This window comes from Puma concolor, chromosome B4 (genome assembly GCF_028749965.1).
Source record: "Puma concolor isolate L17-30 chromosome B4, mPumCon1.1.hap2, whole genome shotgun sequence".
Lineage (NCBI taxonomy): Eukaryota > Metazoa > Chordata > Mammalia > Carnivora > Felidae > Puma > Puma concolor.
This window is the reverse complement of record NC_141673.1, coordinates 2,895,817-2,917,545: the sequence shown is the minus strand read 5'-3', so window position 1 is coordinate 2,917,545 and position 21,729 is coordinate 2,895,817. Positions and strand designations below refer to the sequence as shown.

General features: G+C 61.4%; 1 protein-coding gene across 3 annotated transcripts in view; it reads left to right on the top strand.

Annotated features, from left to right (window-relative positions):
* Positions 1-21,074, top strand: part of TBC1D22A (TBC1 domain family member 22A) — a 327,451-nt gene extending 306,377 nt beyond the window's left edge. For all 3 annotated transcript variants that reach the window (XM_086711972.1, XM_086711971.1, XM_086711970.1), the window contains one exon: positions 19,283-21,074. In XM_086711972.1, coding sequence (XP_086568098.1) covers positions 19,283-19,411 — 129 coding nt within the window. In that variant the 3' untranslated portion in view covers positions 19,412-21,074. The remainder of the gene's footprint in view (positions 1-19,282) is intronic.
* Positions 21,075-21,729: the final 655 nt, after the last annotated feature.

Genomic DNA, 21,729 nt, shown 5'->3' with positions numbered 1-21,729 from the left:
AGCTCTGTCTTTCCAGCTGCCTTGTTTGGCAGAAGCCTGGGACACACACACAGCTGGCTCAGTCTGCCTGTCCCACCTGGCAGCCCCATCTGGATTTGGGCCCTTTGACTTAGCCCAGTCTGGGTAGGCCCTGGGTTCACAGGGCTCAGGGGTTGTGAGTTGCCCCGTAAGGGTCCGGCTCCAGCGTTTCCTGACAGTGGGGTCACTGCCCTCTTGCCCTAGGCAGGCAGCATCGGGCCCTGTACTCACACAGTGTTCCCACGGGAGACTTTGCAGAGGGCGAGCGCTGTGACAGGAGTGAAGCCGCCTTTCCCAGGGGTCTCAGGGTGACGAGCCAGCCCCACAGCTGCAGGACTCCCTCACCTGCCCCCTGGCCACTTCGGAGGAGGCCGGCTTCCTGGCACAGGGGCCCGCGGCAGGGGGCCTTCGCAGGGGGTACGTTTGCATCCAGGCGTTGCTGTGGGAGGAGCTCCACTGTTGATGGCGTGTTTTATGTCTCCAGATAATCCCGTTGTGATAAGCCTGATTCCTGCCCGAACACGCATACCAGCCTGTGAACCTGTCACAAAGTCAAATAATGTGACATCTCCTATTACGTTATCACTGTCGATTAGAATCTCTCTCTTAAATGCCAGCCTGCGATTCTGTCTGCGCTCCCTGCCACATTAGCATCTTTTTATAATCATCATCAGATGGCACCTCTCACTCTGGAGATGGGTCGCCCCAAACGAAGCCCAGCAATTTTTAATGCAACTTGTCCTCATTGGGAGCGGTGGGCGTAATTTTGAGCAGAAACCGAGCTGTGTGTATTTAGAAACCAATTGGGAAAATCAGATTGCTCGGGCTGCAAGTGGTGTGTCTGAATCGCCTCTTCTGTCCTAGAGCTGCTTCCCACTTGGCCCCGCTCGTTGTGAGACGGATCTCCTCGGGCGTGGGAAGTGCCAGCGGGTGGGGTCACTTCAGGAAGTGGGCTTGGGGGCCAGGACTGGGGGAGGGTGCTCCTGTCCGCCTTTCCCCCACCCGCAGCCCCGGCAGGCGGGGGAGCCTCAGTCCTGGGGAGCGGTGAAGGGGTCTCCGGTGCGGCTCTGGTCCAAGCCCGGTGACGGGCCGCTTGCCACGTGCTGGGGTGTCTCGGCACCGACCTCCTACAATTGCCAACCAGCAGGCACACCGGGCAGGTGCTGGCCTGGAGGGGCCTGAGGTTCAGACTCCAGCGCTGTGGGCTGAGGGCCTTGATCACATTGTCTTGTTCTCACCGCCCCGGCCTCCAGAGTGAGACCTAGGGGCTGTCCCCTGCTTTGGGGGGCTTCTGTGGAGCTCCCCGTGCTTTTTGCACGCACACATTTAATCCTTGAAACAGCCCTACCAGAGGGCTCTTGTCCCAGATCTGGAGTCGGAAGAGACCCCTGCCTGGCCAGGGTCACACGGCAGTCTCTGACTCCAGCGCAGTCCCGCTCCACACCTGGGCCCTCCTGCCCTTGACCAGTACCTCCTGCAGCCGCTCCCGGCCTCCCCAGTCAGAGGTGGGCCTCAGGATTCTGCAGAAATAAATGGAGACAGAGGAGATTTTATCAAACACCCATTTCAAGGGGCACGACTTTTCCTTTGTTGCTCATGTTTAGTAGTGGGGGGGAGGGGTTCTTTGAAAAGTTGGATCTTTTGTGGTGTTTCCCAGAGGAGGGAGGGAGGAAGGAAATGACTTGGCTAATGCCTTAGATTAAAGACTACACATAGGACTCAACTGGGTATGACTCTGTGAATGCGACTAAATTTTCTGTTTTACACAATGGTTGCTGGCACGTAGTGTGTTCATTTTTATGTATCAGTTTTATCAGTAACGCTAATTGAACATAAGCAACATAACCTTCCTGTGCGCTAGGCCCTCTGCTGGGCGCTGGGAATGTATCCCTGAGTCTGCCACAGCTGTGGCCCCATGGGTCTCATACTAAGGTTGGCTGCTCGTGGAAGCAGCTAGCCTCCAGATGTACGCGGGGCAGGGGGGTGGGAAATTGAGCCATGGAGCCTACTTTTAGTTCTTGCCAGAAGTTTTGTGTATGTCTCCATCTGTCCACCTACCTGCCACCCACCCATCTACCCATCTACCTATCCACCCACCCACCCGTCCATCCACTCATCTACACATCTACCTGTCCATCTACCCATCCATCCCTCCATCTACTCATCCATCCATCCATTTGTCAGTCCATCCCTCCACTCATCCACCCATCCATCCCTCCATTCCTCTATCTATTCACCCATCCATCCACCCACCCATCTCTCCATCTACTCATCTACTTATCCATCCATCCCTCTATCCCTCCATTCCTCCATTCCTCTATCCATCCATCCATCCATCCATCCATCCATCCATGTCTCCATTCACCCATCCATCCACCCATCTCCCCATCCACTCATCCACTTACCATCCATTCATCCTTCCATTTTTCCATCCTTCCATTTCTCTATCCATCCACCCATCCATCCATTCACCCATACACCCATCCATGCACCCATCCATCCATCTATCCATCCACTCATCCACTTATCCATCTGTCCATCTGTCCATCTGTCCATCCCTCCATCCATTCGCCCATCCATCCATCCACCCATCTCTCTATCCACTCATCCACCCATCCATCCACTCATCCATTCCTCCATTCCTCCATCCATCCACCCGTCCATCTACTCCTTCATCCACCCATCCATGCACAAGTCAACATTAAATTGGACACATGCCCTGCTCTTCTCAGTTGGGTACTGTGACGTTTGAGCCCTTTGGGGCCTAGGCTGTCTAAGCCTTTGCCCTCAAGGATCTCAGGTGATAAGGGCCATGGTTGAATCCTGCGTAGATCCTGAGGGTGGCTGCCTTTTGGAGATGTTGTAAGGAACCATACATACAGCTCCCCAGAAGAAGGCGCTGGAGGAGGAGAGTGCTCTGACCCAAGCCTTGGCCTCCAGAAGGACCTCTTTTCTTGGAAACCCTGGCTCTGTCTCCCCAGGGAGGGGCACTGGGCAGGTGGTCACAACCAGGAGCCACCTATGTCCGTGCCCCCACCCCACCCCAGCCAGCTAACTTGAGCTGGGCAGTGTCTCCTCTGTCACTGAGGACCTCAGTGGAGCAGATTGGGAGGCGGGGAGAATCTACTCTGTAAACACCTCTGTGGATTGATGAAGATCCCCGGTAAGTCTGTAAATCGCAGGTCTGGAGTACTTGGCAGTGACCCTTTAACATTCTTCAAGAGACTAGTGTCCTATTAGCAGACTGTGTGTGGCCAGGGTGTTCCTGGAATCAGGGTGTCAGAGCCCTGCTGTGCAGGCTACTTAGTTTTGAACTGCTTCTGGGAATATGCTTGCCTTTTGAATGTGGCCATCAGTGTGCCTCAGCGGAACAGTTCAGAGCCCGGGACAGTGGTGATGCTGTGCCTACTGTATGGAAAGTAAGGGATCTGAGTAACAGCTGGGCCCCTGGGAGCACAGAGTCCCCTCCCGCTCCACTGCCTGCCGTGTCCCCTGGGGACCCTGTGCTTCAGACAGACGCTCATAGGCCTGTATGTGCACCATGGGGCCAGCCCAGCTCCTGAAGCACGAAACCCTGGTTCCTGCCCAGGCGTAGGTCCTGGAGACCTGGCGGGACTGGGGTAGGGGGCGAGGGGGAAGCTTAGGGGGCCTGCAGCGTGCTGGAAACATGAGGGGGGCCTCCTGTCACTCAGTGCCCTGCACCACACTCCCCTCCGGGCCTCACGCAAGTCCGGCCTTCGGTCAGAGACTTCCCGAAGGCCCCTGGCCTGCCCCACACTCCTGGTAAGGCCGGATGCCCCTGGACGGTGGTGTCCTGGCACTGTGTGCTTACAGACAGGAAGCACAGAACCTTCCCACACACCCAGCTTGAGGATGCTAGGAAATATCAGTGCCTTTGGCTCTTCTGTAGGAAGAGAGCCTGGCCCCCATACCGCCGCACCCCTGCACCCCCCACTCTGACCTTCCTGAGCTGGGCCCTTTCTCTCTGGCCTTCGGAAGCTGTCGGCGTGTTGCACCGGGGCGTCGGGGGCTTGCAGTGGAGCACGTGGTTACCTGGGCCGGAACGGGGCGTTTGCATTCCCAAAGCTCCTGGCTCAGAACATATCTGTTCATCCTAGGAGGGTCTCTGTGTTTAGGGGCCCTGCGGGCCCTTCTCCATTGGCAAGAGGGCCCTTTTCTGGCACGGGCGCAGCGTAAGAAGGGTGAGAGGGCTTCTCTGCATCCGGAACCCACCAGCCCTGCCTCCTGGGCCCGGCCGAAGGCCTCAGGAAAGGATGCCAGCCAGGAGGGGCCCCAGGAAGACAGCCACAGGCTGACAGGACCTGCCTTTGCCTGTCCCGTGGGCGGTGCGCAGACCCACCTGCCGGCCCCAACACACACACCCTGCCCGGTGTGCTCACACTCGCTTTCAGGGCGAGGGTCGGCGCCTGTGGCCCTGGGGCACGCGGGTGCTGTTGTCGCCCAGGTCCCTGCAGGAGACGGGGTGCAGGCCTGGGAGGTCCTGTCCTTGTCGGACCACGTGAGTCGGGGGGAGACCGAGTGGCTTGGTGCAGCTGAACCCCGGCCGCGTGGGTGGTGACTATAACCGGAACTGCCGTGAGGAGGGCTGCCGATGGTGGGAAGTGGATTCTGCCTTGTTCCGCAGCGGTGCCCTCAGGCTGGCACTGCCGCTATGCCCTCTGACAGCCGGGGCTGGTGAGGCACCGAGGCCACTGGTGGGAGTGAGGGGTAGAGCTGGCCCGGGGCCCCCGCCCGCGTCCCCCGCTGAAGGGTTCCCGGGCAGACCGGTGGGCACCACCCTTCGCGTGCCTGGGTGACGGCTGGGGGCTCGTGCTGGGGCTGACCCGGGGAGGTCAGGGAGGAGGAGGGCGGCCACTCTCTGCTCAGAGGCCTCTCGGCCGGCAGTCCTGCTCATCGCGGGTGTCGTGACAACCAGAAAGGCCGAGCTCGTTTCCGGAACCCCCGAGAGCGGGTACCCCGGGTGCAGGCCGCTGCCGTGAAAGCCGGCGTGGTACCTTCTGTCTCCCCCCAAAGCGTGCCGTTCCAGGAGCGTTGCTGCAGGAAGAGGCAACGAAGAAGACGCAGCGGAAGCCTAGGGAGAGTCCGATGCATGTGTGTTGGGCAGCTGACGAGAATCTTACTTTGCGGGCAGCTGTCGCGGTCTGTGCTCTCGCCGGCCCTAAACATGCTGTGAACGGTTCCGATTTCTGTGTCCCTTCTAAGTCACCACGTACTCGCACTCCTGATTTTGTACTCACATTTGACCTGCATTTTCTTCTTCAAGAAGTGCGCTCCCCAGCTGTATGACCTTCACAGCCTAACGTGGGTCCACGGCAGCCGTGGGGTGTTCTCTGTGGCATAGAGAACCTTCTAGTGGAGGCAGGCGGAAGCTCTTGGGTCGCCGACTGCGTGGGCCCCTTTCACCTGAGAGCCCAGGCGTTTCTGCGCCAAATCCGCGGGATGGAGCCGTGGATCCTGTGTCTCCAGCTGAGACCCCGCAATCAAGCTGTAGCCTCTTGGTTATGGTTGCCGGATGAAGCACCTGCGGGCACGTTAGGAGACTCCGTGAGCTCCGTTCCCGGCAGCAGAGAGCCCGGGCCTCGGCATCTTTGGGTGTGGCCGCCACAGGGACGCGCCGCTCAGTGTCCATCCGCCTGGATGGGGCAGTGCGCACCCACGCCTCCCTTAAGCACTCTGAGATCATCAGTCCGATGGCATTCCGGATGGGGCTGCGAGCCCACGTTCTAGGACAGGAGCCAGAGGTCTCTTCCTGCTGCGCCTGGAGGGGGGCGGGAGGGGTCTCCCCACAGCCTTCCCGGGGGGCACACACCTGCTCACGCACTCCTTCATCCTCAAATACCGCCAGCCAGCCGCCCCCCCTGAGAGCGTGGTGCCTACTGAGTATCGCCAGACTGTCCTGCAGCCAGACAGACAGGAATTGGTCAAAAGCGAGGTTCAGGGTGGCGGGAAAAGCGAACCAGTTGTCACAGGATGGAAGAGATAAAAGCAGGTGATGTCAGATGCAGAGGCGCCGTGACCGTGGCCAGTGTGGGCACCGGGCGTGGCCCACCATGAAGATAGCTCAGAAGAAGGCTGAGAAGTAATGGTAAGACCAGCCCAGTGGCCCCTGCATTCACCGGAACCGGAAGCTGCCAGTTATAAACAGAAAAACATCTCTGCCCCTGAAAATTATTTTGTTCTTTTGAAAACTTTCTGTGGCCATCCTTACGTGTCACCAGCGTTTGTGAGAGCTTCACGTGAGCACAGTTCACTGTTCTTAGAGGATCCTGCGTGCGAGCTGGCTCACCGCCCCTGGAGGTCTCGTCAGAGGACTTGCACGTGCACCGTCCGCCTGTGTCTCACGCACGCCTGTGCCCCGGCATCGTGGGGACCCAGGGGCCCGTGCGCGGTGTGCTCAGAGAGGTGGGGGACACACCTTCACCTTGTGTCACAGTCAGGCTGCACCTGGCATCTTGTGTCTCTGTCTTCCACAGACGCTCTCTAGGTGTCTTCTGTTTTCAGCAATTGTGATGTGGTGGGACAGGGCTGGCCGTGCCAGAAATGCGTCCCCCTGAGGTCATGTGCCATCTGTCCATAACCAGGAGGCCCTGCCTGGGTGCCCAGGCCTGGCTGGTTCCTGAGACCTTCTGCAGGGGGCAGGCCTGCAGTGGAACTTGGGTTGGGGGTTGCTCTGCCATGCGGATGGGAAGGTTGCGTTGGCTGGTTTATAGGGGGGCTCATTCATTCAGCAGTGGGCTGGGCAGGGGAGTGGTGTAGAGGTGAGGCCAGGTAACCCTGTACTCCCCCCTGCCCAGGGGGCTCATAGGCCGGGAGCGAGGGCAGAGCTGGCACGGGTGTCACGGGAGCCCCCAGCAGACGAGTGCTGGCGTGTGTGGAGTCCGGGGGACGCTGAGGTCTCCTGGCTCCAGGCACCTGGGCTTTTAGACGTTTATTGTTTTGAGGATGTGATGGCTTCCCCGGGGGTTCCCAAGAGGGTGGTGAGGCTCATGATGTGGATCCTGGGTGATCACAACCTCCAAGTTCGAGGCTGTTGTGAGCCCTCTGGCCCGGCCCCTTCCCTGTCCGCTCCACAGTGTGGATCTTCTCACCCGCCTCAGAGGAGCCCCTTCAGGGTGGGGGCCCACCCCCGGGGCTGCACCCAGCAGACACCCTGTGTTTGTTTCACGCCTGTTTCCACCTCCTCCTCAGAGGCAGCGAGGGCAGGTCTGCGCTCAAGAGCAGCAAGCGGCAGCCCAGTGCGGGGCACTGAGCTCAGGGCTGCGGGACTGGCCTGCTTGGACCACCTCCTGCACCTGTCACAGCACCGATCGTGCCCTCAGCACAGCGTGGACACGGCCACGTGGGCCCAGCCCGCTGCCAACCCTTCACTCTGGACCTGAGTGAACACCGGGACCCCTCGTCTGTCCTAAGAGAGTGGGGCCTGGGTCCTGCTGACTTTGTGGGGGGCTTAGCCTGCTGGCTTGGTCATCTGCCTCTCGCATGGCTGTGAAAAGCCATTTTGCAAGTCTGTTCTTCGGCTTCTCATCTGTAAAACGGATATAGTACGTTTCCCTGAGCTTGCTGGATGAAGTGAGAAAAATGTGGGGGGCACCCCAAGATCAGCGTCAGCAGGGGTGTCCTCGCTAGTGCATCTCCCGGTCCAGAGCAGGACACCACAGGCCCGGAGCCGGGTGTCCAGGCCCCTCCTGGTTATCCTCACTTGTTCCTGCAGCCCAGGGCTGGGGGTGGGGCCCACCACTCAAGTCAGGGCATCAGAAGAGCAGTGGTCAGAGCCCTTGGGAGCTCGGCCCCCGGGGCCCTGTGAGCTCCCCTCTTCATAATCCCAAGTCGATCGGCGCCCCGGGACGTCAGCAGACTGATTCCAAGGTTCATATGGAGACACAGGACCCAGAGCAGCCCCCACGATACAGAGAGGAAGACCGTCGGAGGACAGGCGTTGCCTTCTGGGCATCAAGACTCCCCACAAGGCGGCGTGGTGTCCCCAAAGGCAGAACAGACAAACAGATCAACGGAATGGGATCCAGAGTGCGGAAGTGGACCCGTGTAGATACAGTCACCGATCCCTGACAAAGGAGCAAAGACGTTCAGGAGGTGGCACTGAGCAACCAGACATCACATGCAAAAAAACGTAGACACAGACCTTACAGTCTTCACAAAAATTAAAAACTAGATCATAGACCTACGTGTAAACCGTAAAGTTTTATCGAAAACTCCCCGAAGATCATGGAGGAGGAAACCTAGATGACCTTGGGTTTGGTGATGACATTTTAGATGCAACTCCACGGGCACGATCCGTGAAGGAAATAATTGATGAGCCGGACAGCATTACAATGAGAAACTTCTGCTCCGTGAAAGACGCTGTCAAGAAAATGAGAAGACGAGCCGCAGACCGGGGAGAAAATCATTGCAAAATAGATCTCATAAAGGGCCGCTGTCCTGAGTATGCAGAGAACTCTTCAAACTCAGGAAGAAAACAACCCAATTAAAAAATGGGCAGAAGATCTTGTGCGGACACCTTACCAAAGAAGACGTACGGATGGGAAGTCCGCGCACGAGCAGGTGCTCCACATGGCGCACCGTCAGGGAAGTGCAGACGACAACACCGAGAATCGCGTCCGTCAGCATGGCTGGTGTCTGCCTCCCCGACGGCACGCAGCGCTGGCGAGGACGCGGAGCACCGGGGACGCTCGTCCGTGGCCGCTGGGAACGCGGGATGGCGTGGCCACCGTGGAGGATGGCGTGGTGGCTCCTTACCAAGGTGAACGGACTCCTGACATACGACCCAGCAGTTTGCCCAAAGGAGCGGAACACTTACGTCCACACAGAAACCTACCGACGGGTGTTCATTCGTAATAATCACCGGAACTTGGAACCCACCAAGACGTCCTTCAGCAGGTGAATGGACACGTAAGCTGTGGTCCATGCAGATGATGGGTGTATTCTTCAGGGCTAAAGCGAAGGGAGCCACCAGGCCATGAACAGACAGGGATGAAGCTTAAATGCGCATCAGTGAGCGAAAGACGCCCGCGGAAAGGCCATACGCCGTCTGATTCCTGCTCCACGTCACGTTCCGGAAAAGGCACGACCGTGGAGACAGTGAAAAAACCAGTGGTCGACGGGTTTGGAGGAGGGAGGGGTGAACGGGGAGCATAGAGGATGTTCAGGGCAGCGAGACTTCTCTGTGTGACATTAACAGCATTGGACACGTGTCACTGTTTGTTCGTCCAAACCCATGGGACGTACAACACCCAGCGTGAACCCTCGTGTGGGACTGCGGACTCTGGGTGGCCGTGATGTGTGGCTGTGGGGCCATCGGTTACGACAGACGCAGCATCTGGTGGGAGATCCTGATAATGGGGGAGGCTGTTGGGGGGGCAGGGGGTAGGTGGGAAGTCTCTGTACTTTCTGCTCAATTTTACTGTGAATCCAAAAGTGCTCTGAAAGTATTTTTTTAAGTTGATCGCCGTGGCCCAGGATTCACCCTGCACTCTGACCTCTGGGCCTCGCCCAGTGTGTCCAGCAGGCCCCGGAGCCTTCTCCGTCCAGCTCAGTTGCGGGGGGTCTGCCAGGGCTCCCTGTGCCTTGGCCCGTCTGCACCTGCGTTATTGGTGCCTCCATGGCTAGCCCTTCGCTTCTTGGCCTGCCCATTGTGGGCACGATGCGTATTCAGCAGGCACACGGCCAGACCCGTGCTGACCGCTGGGCACACGTGAGGGACCTCCAGTGACCTCCAGGTCCCCGGGCCAGTGCCCCAGCCTCCACCAGCCTCGCAGCCTCCTTGGCTCCCTCTCCTGAGTGGGCCTTTCCCCCTTGGGTCTCGCCCCCCAACCAGCTTAGGGTGCTGCGTGCCCTCTGCACGGTCCCTGCATCCACATGGGACGAGGACACAGGAGACCCCCTCGTGGAGAGTGGTGGACACGCGGCACGTGCCCGGGATCACATGGTCACCACGGAGCCCCTCCTCGCGTCCTCTCGTATCGGACCCTGCTGTGCCCGGTGTGGCGGATGACCTTGTTCTCCCCAGTTTCGTGCTGCGGGAGATGGGGCCCAGGGTCCCGTGGCATGTGGTCCCCAAGGGCGGACCCTGGGTGGGCTTGCGGGGCTCACACCGTGGGGGTCAGTCACTCCCCACAGCCTCCGAGGGTCCGGGAGCAGCTTCTGGAGCAGCGCAGTCAGGGAGAAAATGGCGGCTTCCTTCACCGGGAGCCCGTGACGCAGACCTGCCGCCTCAGGGTGCCGTCCCTCTGCACCCGCTCCAGGTGCCCTGAGGCGCTTCCCCGACGTGTGCCCCGCCCTCCGCTCTTGTGGCTCTGGGCGCACCCCCCACGGCCCCCCGGCCTGAGCCAGGCCGGCGGCTCCCGGTAGGCGCGGGTGCAAAGGCTGGCCTTGGCAGAGCTGAGCCACACCGCGCGTCTGTCCTCCCGGCCTCCCCGGCAGCGGGCAAGTCGGTGTGAGACACAGACCTGAAACAGATTTACGGCGTCCAGCACAAGGAAAATGCCATTTTGCCAGCGAGTCTGAAGTCAGCTGTGCACATCAGTATCACCACCTGTTTAGATGCAGCCGTTGGAGGTGGGATGTGTTGCTGTGGAATGTGCTCGTGCCTGGGCTGCAGCCGCGGCCCCGCCTGACGGCCCTTCTCCCTGGCGGAGAGGAAGCCTCGGTGTCTCAGCCGCCACCTAGGGCTGAGGAGGGTAGCGTGGACCCCTTTGTGTTGTTCCCAGTTGAGCGCAGGGGGCTGGGGAGGGCTGGTGGGGGGCAGGGCCAGGGCAGGGGAGCCATGCCCAGCTTGAGACCCTTTTAGACGCCAGGGCGTGCAGGTGTGCAGCCATCAGACATGTGAGTTCAGGGCGTGGTCATGGTGGGGGCAGAGATGGGGGGTGATCTTGGCCCTGGAGGACATCCCCTGGGGAGGGCTGCAGGGGCAGAGAGGGCCTGGCACTGAGGAGGGTTACCAAGGACACTGGAAGATGGCCAGGCAGTGGGAGGGGGCTTCAGGCACGGGGATGCTGGCGGGGGGGGGGGGGGAGCTTCAGGAAGAGGGGAGGATCAGGGAGGACTGACACTGGGGGACCACTGGAGGTGGTGATTAGGCCTCCTCCTGGACGTGCGCGTCCTTCCCTAGTGGGCCGTCCGCGAGGACACCTCCGCAATGACATCTTGCCGTGCCCTGTCTGTGGCTAGCCGCCTGGCCCCATGTCCCTCAAGGCGGAAAGGTGCCCACGGGAGGAGGCGACTCTGATCGCCGCGCCGGGACTTCGGGTACTCGCTGTGTGCGGACAGGACGCCCCTTGGTGAGTGTGGACACGTGAAGCAGAAAGGCTGCCTGGATTGGGGCACTCGTGCCAAGCTCGTGTTTTCAGGACCCAAATTCTGTTTAGAATTCCTTTTTTGGAAAAGAAGTATCAAATTAACTGTAAGGACAGCGTGCCTCCCTGAGCCATCGGGGCCTCAGATCGCTCTACGACGGTGTCACCTTCGATTCTGCACCTCGTGGAAGGCTGTCACCAGCGGGTTGGCCAGTCTGGCAGCTGGCCGTCTGTCCCAGCCGGCTGTCACAAGCTTCTATTTTTAGCCCTGGTTTGGTCCAGAACTTGACAGGATTGTCAAGCTAATAACTGCGTTGTCAAAGAAATCAGCTGTCGTAGGTTGGGGGGGTGGGGGTGGAAGCGGCCCCAGGGGTAGCCGGGTGCCGGGGGGCCACATCGGGCAAGTGGGTGCTACCCAGCCACTTCTCCGTCCTGGAGGTGAGGTGAGGATGTGACCGTGAGGACATCACAGCATAGCCACCACCCTGGAGAGGGCAGGGAGGCTCCCTTCTTGGGCTGGGTCAGTCACTGGTGGGGACGCAGGAGAGGACTTGGCGGGTCCTCCCGCACGGGCGGGAGCTTGCCCAGAGGACTGGCCCTCCCGAGCGGTGACTTGCGTGTCCACCGCATGTCAGGTTGTGTCCTGTGTTCTTTCATCCGTTGATGTAAAGGGCACCACGTGGGATGGAGAGAGAAGGGCTAAGACAAAGAAGGGAGGGCCCCTCCCGCAGCGGTGGCCGGTGCCCAGAGACCGAGGATCGGGGGGGCGGAACAGAGACGTGGTTTACCAGGTCTGGCCCCCCGCCTCCTTGAGGGACTTTCTGGCTCCCCCGGCGTCACCCCACCCACCATCTTAGCCTCCGCTGTCTGACCGCCAGCCTGGGGCTGCAGGGCTCCGGTGAGATGCCCTTCTAGGTTTGAGAGGAGAGTGGGGACACAGGACGGGGCGGTGCCCAGCCCCGCAGGCAGCGAGCGCCGTGTGGTGGTCAGGTTCAGGTCTGGGGTGGGCAGCCCCCACGCCCAGCCTGCTTGACTCTGCTTTCTGCAGCCTCAGTCTCCCCTGGCACTGGGGGTGGGGGTCCCCCAGGATCCTTGTAGACATGAGGGGTGGGTGCCCCCAGGGTTGGTCGTCACGGTCGCCGTGCAGCGCGGTGCTTGGCACCAAGTGAGCAACGCACAGAGGGCAGCTTTGTGGTTGACCGACCGCGGATGCACACGACGGCCCCGGGTGGCCATGGCAGGCTGAGTAGCAGTCCAGTCCACGCCAGCCACTGCCACGCCTGCTCCCACAGACCCGTGGGGACACTTGGAGCAGGGCAGGCGCTGTCCCCGTGGGAAGCGATCCTGGCCCAGGTGGGCCGCCAGGAGCAGACACGAGAGGACCGCGGCGGGAGAGGAGCCACGCCGTTCCAGGGAAGGTGGCCCAACGGGTCCCGGCTCCCGTGCCCGCCCCGCCCCTTCCCCGCCCCCGGGGGTGCCCAGCGAGGCCCAGCCCGGAGCTCCCGGCATCCGTTAGCATTCTCCCCGTGCCGCCGGCACTGCGGCAGACGCCTCAACCCCTTCTGGTATAATTTAATCCGGGCCGCTTTTTTATGTGCTGTTTTACACATGTACTTACCAAGAACAGAGATTTTATGTTGAATATGGATCAGACCCTAGCAGCTCCTGCACGGGCAGGAATACAAATGACCTGTCCCTCTGCCGGCTGTCAGGGGCCATGGCTTCGGGGGACCATGACCCCCGACCCCTGCAGTGTGTGGTCCGAGGCGCTGCCCGGGAGCAGGGCGGGCGGGAGGCCGGCTGCAGTGGCCCGACCAGCCCTGTGCTCACAGAGGGCGCACGTCAGCGCCCGGGGGACACGGGTACCGATCCACCTTCAGCTGTGAGTAGGCGTGGCAGTGGTGGCCTGGTGGTGGCAGCGGTGACAGCATGGCAACGGGCTCCCGCGTGCCAGGCATCGTGCCACCCGGGTGTGCTGACTCCATTCTCAGCACAGCCCTGCGAGGGACTGCTCCTGTGTCCTCCGAGGGGCCGTGAGTAGTGCCCGGGACCTCGGGTGTGGACAGGATGACGGTGACGCGGCCGACGCCTTCCTGTAGTGCCTGTTCTGCAGCCGGCTCAGCTCTGACACGCAGGCCCTCGAGCCTGGAGGCGGTCCCGGTCACAGTCCCCACCTCCTAGATGAGGGGCTCAGCTCCCGGGGTTGCCGGCCACCTGGGCTGTGGCCTCGCCTTGCGCTGTGGGTTCCAAGCCACCCAGGGCCTGGCTCCAGGCGTCCGGCCTGCCTGTGCCTTGGTCTCCTCCCCCAGAAGACTGGCTGGCAGGTGCCCAAGGCCCACCCGCCAGCAGCCCCATGCTGCTGCCCTGCGCCCCCAGGCCCCCCCCGGGTGACACCAGGGCCTGCCTTGCAGATGGCCGGAGTGCCCAAGCCGTGAGGTTTTCTAGCCAAGCTGCACAAATCGAACGTCGGAATGTGGATGGAAAAGGGAGTTAAACCAATTAGCCCTGCTACCTGACTCGTGTGTCAGCGAGGGACTCCTGTTTCTTCCTTCCCAGTTAAGGGGAAAGATAATAAGGGTCGGCAAATGGGCCCTTTTAGCCCCGTCGTGATTAATTTATTCATCTCTGCGAGTTGGCAATTTGTAAACCCCTGACTCGAACAGCTTTTAAGCTGACCTCTGTGTGCTCTGTGCCACACGGAGGAGCAGGCGTCGATGTGTTCCGCCCTTCCCGCTGTCTGTGGGGGCCTTCCGGTATGTTCTCTCTGCCAGGGGGTCCACGGAGAAAGGCACTGGTCCACACCATCTGCAGGCCAGGCTGCTCGCCGTGGGTGGGGGTGGGGGGCAGTAGGCACAGCTGGAAAGTGGGATTCTTCGTGTTCCTCAGAGCAGGGCCGTCCTGTGGAGCGTCATCCCTGCCATGTGGGAAATCTTGAATTTTCTGGTGGCCTCACAGAAGTGGAGAAAACCAGGGGAAATTAGCTAATATTTTATTTGACCCAGAAATCGGAAATACCATCTTTCAACCTGTAATCAACATGAGCACTGTTAAGAAGCACTTTACAGATTTTGTGCAGACTTCCTACTAGAAGCCCGGAATTTGCTCTCTGTGATGGGTACCTGAGGGGCTCTGTGGTGGCCGGGCTGACGGGAGGCTCTTCTTCCTAGAAGTCTGGGGTGCGCTCTCCGTGACGCACACCCATGGGGGCTCAGCGGTGGCTGGCGGACAGGAGGGCCGGTCATGACTGCGCAGGACCGAATGTCTTGCATTTCGTGGTCACGTACCTGTCTGTCGCCCAGTCCTCACCTCTGCACATCCTGGCTCAGGTGCCCCTTCAGGCTGGGCCCCTGGGGGCAGAGCTGCTGGCTTTTGCTGCGTTGTGCTGGGCACACAGGCCACGCTCGGTGCGCAGTCACGAGCAAAGGGATGGACGGACGGATGAGGTCAGGAGCGTCTGCCCTTCCTGGGTCCTTTCCTGTCCTTTCTCGCCCGGTGGCTCCTGACTTGCCATTCCAGCGGGAGACACCTGCTTATGCCTCCACCGGGTGCTGGCCACACCACTTCCTCTCTTCCGCAGACAGACCCAACTTCCTGTCGCCCAGGGAGGGCCAGACACCTTCACTGGCCAAGGCGTGTGTTCTTGGGGCCTGGAGCCTGGAGCCCTGTGGCCAAGCAGCCGGGCAGCGTCCCCCCCGAGCGGCCCCGGATCTGTCAGCTGCAGGGGGAGGCCGAGGGGCTTGCAGAGAGAGCCCCGTCCAGGTGTGATCCAGGCACAGAGCAGAGCGATGGCTCGGCCCCTGTCTCTGGTGCACCTAACAGCTTATGCTCGGTCGCTCCTTGGGAAGATTTTAAGGTAAACATAACTCATTCTGTACCTGACGTCAGAACTTGAAAATCTGGGCCAAAGAGGCCGAGAAGCAGTGTCCTCTCCTGTTTGCTGGCGGCCTCAGGGTGACCAGCCTCGGTGCCACCGCGCAGGCTCAGGGCCTCCTCGGGTCCACGGCTGCGGGTCAGCACCTGGGATGCATTTCCTCCCTCGGACATTTGTCCCCCGAACCCGCTGCGTGCCTGCGCTGCCCCTCTGGGCGGACCATCCAGCGAGAATTGCATTTCTTGTTAAACTTACTGCTAAACTATCTGTGTTCCCCACGGATGATCACTTACTTATCAAAACTGCTGTTCCCGCCACTACCACTCTTACTTGGACCACGAGCGGTGACTGTGGCGACGATGACCGAGTGCTAACGGGGACTGAATCCTAGGAACGCCCCCGTAGTGGCGGGTCCTCGCAACCGCGGGGGACACTTAGTTTGTGCTTTGTACCTACGGACACTGTCACGGGCACTCTGCACGCATTCACGACCCAGGGAGGGAGGGACGTTCTTGTCCCCGTTGACACATGAGGGTTGAGGTACAGAGTCGGGAGGCTCGCCCAGGGTCGTGTGACCAACCGAGGCAGGACTGGGATCTGAGAGCCCCGTTGGCGGGCAGGCTCACTGGGCCGCCAAGCGCGGACACCGAGCGCCACCACGGCCCGGACGTTTTGTTTCAGGGGTACAGGGATGCCTGCACTTAGACGTCACAGAGGAGGCCGGTCACCCCCTGGCAGAGGGCTGTGGGGTCATGACGGCAGCAGAGCGGGGCTTGGATCCAGGTCCTCTGACGGCTGAGCCGTAGCTTGCCGCTCCCTCGCCCTGCCACTTCAGCCCACGCTCCGGGGAGCCTCCGCAAGGGGCCAGCCAAACAGGGAGCTCTGGGGGCTTGGGAGGGGCCCCAGCCCACTCTCCTGGAGCCCAGGTGTGCTGGCGTGTCACCATTGCGTCCTTCCCGGGACACACACGTAATCCTGCTTTGCACATGGCGGTGTGATTCATCAGGCTGGAAAAATAAAACCCTGTTGGTGAGAAGCACCTGAAGTGAAAACGTTTGCTGTCTCACGTTAGCAGGCTCCTCTTGGAACCCACCCATTTCCAGGTGGAAGGTGTCCTGTGTCGTGCTGTTTGTGGTGGTGAACTGCTGGGAACGGCCATCTCGGGGCTTCTGACCCACTTCCCCGGGGGCTTGCAACAACACCCCTGCCTGTGCCGGGGCTGTGTGCACCTGGCCCGCCGGTACCTGGGAGGGGGGCACTGGTGGCCTCCGCGGGGGATGGCCCATGACAGGGAAGTCTGGCTGCCATCCACAGGCTCACGACGGAACGTCAGGGTGTCCGGAGTGCGGGCCAAGCCGCTCATCATCCCGAGAGGCGGGCCGTTATGTCCAGGCCCACCCCTGGGATTCCGGGCTGGCTGTCCCATGGCTCGACCTGGGTGTTAGTGGGGTTCTGGAGCTCCCCGGCTGATTCTGAGGTGTGGACAGGGCTCAGAAGCGCAGACCTCCAGGTGTGCGGGCGGGGCCCTCCCCGCGGACGGCACAGGTCAGGTGCCCACGGAGCACGTGGTAACGGGCTAGCAGTGAACGGCAGGTGCCCCGGGGCGCACTCTTGCTGCGGCTGTGTTGACAAGCGGCATCTCGCGGAGCACCGGGGAGAGACTTACAGGGACCCGGCTCGTCTGATTTCTTAGGACGGCAGCGTCGTGAGCCAACCTTCCTCTCCTTGTCACTTGTCATGTCTGCTCACAGGGCAGGGCGCTGTTGATGGAGCTCCGTTTCGTCTTTCTGCGGTTTGTGGGACACAGCCCTTCCTGTCCACCGTTGCTTCAAAGGCAGACCCCCCCCCCCCCCGCCCCGCCAGGGAGGGCCGGACCCCTGGGATGTGACCCGCTGACAGCTTCACGAGCGATGGCCCTTTACCTGAATGATGTGGGTAATGCAAAACAGCTCATGGCCAATAACCGTCCGTGCCTCCCGGATCAGAGCCATCTCTGCCCGGTGCATAAATAAGACAGGCCTTTTTAAAGAAGAAATCTGTATTTAAGGACGCGTTTGGCTGTGTTCTTTGCCTCCCGTAAAGGTCACCCGGATAGATTTTTCCTTCTTTAGCATTGCAGGCTGCGAGGCGCTGGGCTTTTCTATTCTCCCTCCATCCAGTGAACCTGGGGGACTAAATTAGATTCTGAAATTGAGTGTGCAGCGGGGTTGGTGAGTTACCGTAATGGGAGGGTATTGCTTCTCACCTCGCAAGTAGCGAGGTCATGATAATATGAAGCGAAGTGGATTAAAAATAAAACCAAAGGTATTTATTTACGACCTGCTCAGAATTGGATTGGCGTCCGTGTAAGTTGCACCTAATGGTGAAAGACAGCAGATTGATGTTGATGTGTCCCTGGGGACATTCTGCCACTGAAATTTGCTCCGTGAATTCAATTTCAAGGCCCCCACAAAGTATCCCAGATGCAACAGGAAATGGGGTTGAGGAAGGGGTAAAGCGGCAGCGGTGAGGCGCCGGAGCAGGGGGGTCCTGGGGGCGGCTCACGGGCGGGGGAGCGCCCTGCACGGCACAGCAGACACGAGGCGCCGCGTGGCTCCGCGCCCAGCCCCTGGCGGGAACTGAGACCCCACTCTGCGGATGAGGAGCCTGAGGCCCCCCACGCCCCCGAGGCGGGCAGTGGCGGGTGTGAGTCCAGACGCGCTGCGGAGCCCGAGGCCTGAGCGCTCCCAGCGCTGGCCCACAGATGAAGGGGTGGGGCTCGGAGAGGAGGGTCCGCCCAGGGCTGGGCCAGGATGTGAATGGAGCACCTGCCTCTCTCTCGGCAGCCCCTCCTCATGCCTCCCACCCTCTGGTCGCAGCCTTGCGGGGACAAGAGGCTCGGCGGGTGGGGCCTGTGTGAGTCTCCCCTTCGGCAGGCAGGGAGGGGCAGCCCCGGGCTGGGGCCCTCCCTGTGCCCTGTTCCCTGCTGGGACTTTGGAGGAGTGGCACCAGCCCCTTGGAACCCCCGCCACCCTTTGGGCTCACTTGGGTCTGGTCTGATGGGCTGGGCGGGTGGGAGGGGCCAGAGCCGGCAGGTATCTGCATGGTGCCAGCCTGCCCCCTGAGAGGGAGTCTGGCCTCCGGCCTTGCCCTGACCCCATGACCCAGGCCCCCATTCCTCCTCCCTGGAGATCCCCCCCCACCCGGGAAGCCATCCTGGCCACACAGCCCTCCCCAGTCCTGCTAAACCCCCCTGGGTGCTGGGGCCTGTGGCCCCCAAGACCCACCCCGCCCTTGGTGGTGTCGCTGGTTGCTCTGGACGAGGACTGTGGTCCGTCAGAGGAGCTGATCAGTGTGCAGGGAGGGCTGCGTGTATCGCTGAGGCCCTGGGCCGTGTTTTTCCTGTCCAGCACCTTCCTCCGTATCTCTGACTCTGGTTTCCAAACCGTGGGCTCTTGAGATAGTTCCTGTGCCCTATGGGGGTGGGCTGGGGGCAGCCGAGGGTCTGCAGCCTGGTCTTTCCTGGAAACAGAGTATCAAGTGAAGACTGTGACAGGGGCTCCACGGTGTGTCCCCCCCGCCCACCCAGCAGGGGCACACACCTGGCCCTAGTGTCCCTGCTGAAGGAATGTCACCGGAGGCAAAGAAATCTGGGCCCGAAGTTGACCCAGGCCAGGGGGTAGGGGGCCCTACTTCTGGATTCTGCAGGGTCTTGGGCTGGGGTGGCGCACCTGCAGCCAGCCAGCAACCCCCTCCCCGCCGCCACCCAGACCAGCACCCGCACCGTGGAGCGCGAGGGGTCCATTCAGAGAGGTCACAGCTGTGAAGCGTGGGTAGCACTGCCCTCCGCGTCCCAGCAGCATCGCCAAAAAGGGATGGGGGGGGGGGCACATGAGGGCCTTCCTCCTGGCCACGGGGCTTGGGGCCTTTCAGGGTACAGAGGGGAGGGGACGCGATTCACGGCATCTAGGAAGCTGTGAGCCCCCTCTGGCTCATCCCCACTGCTGGCCAGTCCCCACCGAGGGGAGCCCCCGCCCCGCTACTGGTCACCTCCTCTGACCCGGGCTTGTCTGTCTCCCCCCAGGAGCTGCTGCTTTTCCTTCAGAACCTGCCCACGGCCCACTGGGGCGATGAAGACATCAGCCTGCTGCTGGCGGAGGCCTACCGCCTGAAGTTTGCTTTCGCGGATGCCCCCAATCACTACAAGAAGTGAGCCAGGGCCAGCACAGCCGTGGCTGCGGGCCGGTGGCCAAGGAGAGGCCTTGTTGGAGCGGCCTGCCCTCCAGGGGGCTGGCCAGGCCCGGGCGCAGGGGAGGGCTGGGGCCTGGCCGGGGGCGCCTCTGTTGCCTGAGATACCAAAGAGAGCCAGGGGAGGGTCCTGGCTGCTCAGGGGGCCAGAGGTGGGTGGGCGTCTCCCTCCCTGTCCCCGGAGCGTCCTTGCCAAATGACCACCTCCTGGAGCCCCCAGGGCGTGGCGGCCCGAGAACCAGACCCTCCGGGAGAGGCCTGCTGTCTGGTGCCAGGGGCAGAAGGAGGTGGTGGCCATCTCATACCTGCTTTGAAATGCAAAAATCCTATTCTGTTGAGTGAAAGAGAATAAAATATAGACAAAATAAGAAGTGAACCGCCCTAACCTGTGAAGTCTCCGTCCCCACAGGGCTTCTGGGCGTTGGCCTGGTTCCTGTAACTGCCGTCACTTCTGCTGTGGCTGTCCCTTCTCTCTTGGCGAGGCTCTGGCTCGGGAGCAGGGGGGAGGAGCGGAGTAAAGGCCCTGCTTTGCACCCCGTCCTCTTCAGAAGGAGCCCTCAGCCCTCAGGAGCCCCTGTGCTGTTCTACCGGGAGGTGAGGGGCTCAGGGCCCTGTGGCCCCGGGGACGAGCCACACAGGCTGAGGCCGGGGATCCCGCGCCCTGCGCTGGGCCCGCAGGACGGGCAGGGTTCGGCCTCGATAATCGGAGCTCTCGCACCACTCGCCTCAGCCTGGCCGCACCTTCCACGTCTCGGGCGGGTTACGGACATGCTTGCTCCCCGCCGTTCGTCGGTCACCAAGCAGAGAGCCCAAGTGCGGAAGGTTCCGGACTGGCCTGCCTGGGGCCCTGCGGGGTCCCGGCACGCTTCCACCCGCCCCTGCCTGTGCAGGCGTGTGGCTGGCAGGGACGTGGATGCTCCGAGGCTCTGGGGACAACTCCGACCCCTCAGCCGGGACAGGTCCTTGTCCTTGGCACCTGCTCCTGGTCCCGGAACAGCCAGGCCAGTGCCCCGTGTTTGCACAGCTCGGCGTGAGGACGCTGCGGGGAGGCTGCAAACGGGACTTGAGTACGTACACACGTGTGACACGTGTGTCCTTTTTCTCATTAAAAACATTCCTCGGTCATTACGTGTGGTGTGGAAATCAGCACAGAATGCTTTGTGAATGGGAGGCGCTCCCAGGTCAGCAGAGGGCTTGCCTCAGAGCCCCAGCCCCTGGGGTCGGGGGCTCCTCTCCAGCACCCAGCGGCCCTCCGGCCTGCACCCTTTCTCAGCCAGGGCACCCGGTTCCAGGAAGAGCCGCCCGTGGCCGTGTGCAGGCAGCCCCTCCCCTACCCCGGCCCCCAGGAACTGCTGTCTTAGCTCAGAGCGCTCCGTGCGGCCAAGGTGTTGGGCCCCCCAAACATCTGCCTCTCGAGGCCGTTTGTTCTTCAAACAGGAGGATCTGCGACTTTAAATGAGGTTCCGCATGGATTTTCCTGTGCGTGTGTGTCTGACCCTGAAGTTGAATGCAGGCTTGTTGATGCGCGAGTGCCTATGAGCCTGAGCAGGTCGATTTGGAACGATTAAAGGGTGTTCTGTCTGGAATACGATGTGTTCAAATGGGAATAAAGATGCAGTGAACCCCCAGCCTCTGCCTGATTCAAGGACTCTCCTAGGGGAGCGGGGGAGCCCAGGGACAGCTGAGGGTGGGGCGTGTGTGCCAGACCTGACCCGGGCGTGGCACCCAGTCTTGTCGAATCCCGGGGGGACCTCTCAGGGAGATAGAGGTTCAAGGCAGAGCAGGGGTCAGTCGTACTTGGGTTGGGCCCCAAACCCCAGCCCTGCACCACTGGGGGTCACCTCCAGGCCGGCCTGGGACAGGAGGGGCCTCCCCACCCTGCCACAGCAGTCGAGTGCCTTCCGGGACCCGGGATGTAGCCATCCCTGCTTCCTGGCTCCCACCCTCTTGGCCCCGTGAGCCCCAGCTTCTCAGCTGCTTTTATGGTGCCCCGTGCCCCTCGGCACCCCACGTCCGCACCTCCCTCCGTGGTGGGGACTCCCCAGGCAGTGCTCTGCTCTCTGCCGTCTTATGCCGTCCACTGGTGGGGTGGGGTCAGGTGCCGTCCCTGGGTGGGGGGCAGGAGACCCTGCCGGGTGATAATGCTCACCCTGCCCCTGTGGCTGAGTACTGCGCTGAGCTGGGGCTGACGCCCAGACCTTGTCACTGGTGCTCGCGGGACGGAGACGCAGTGGCCCTCCCCGGTTGGAAGGTGGAAGGCTCCGGTGCGGGTCACAGCTCAGA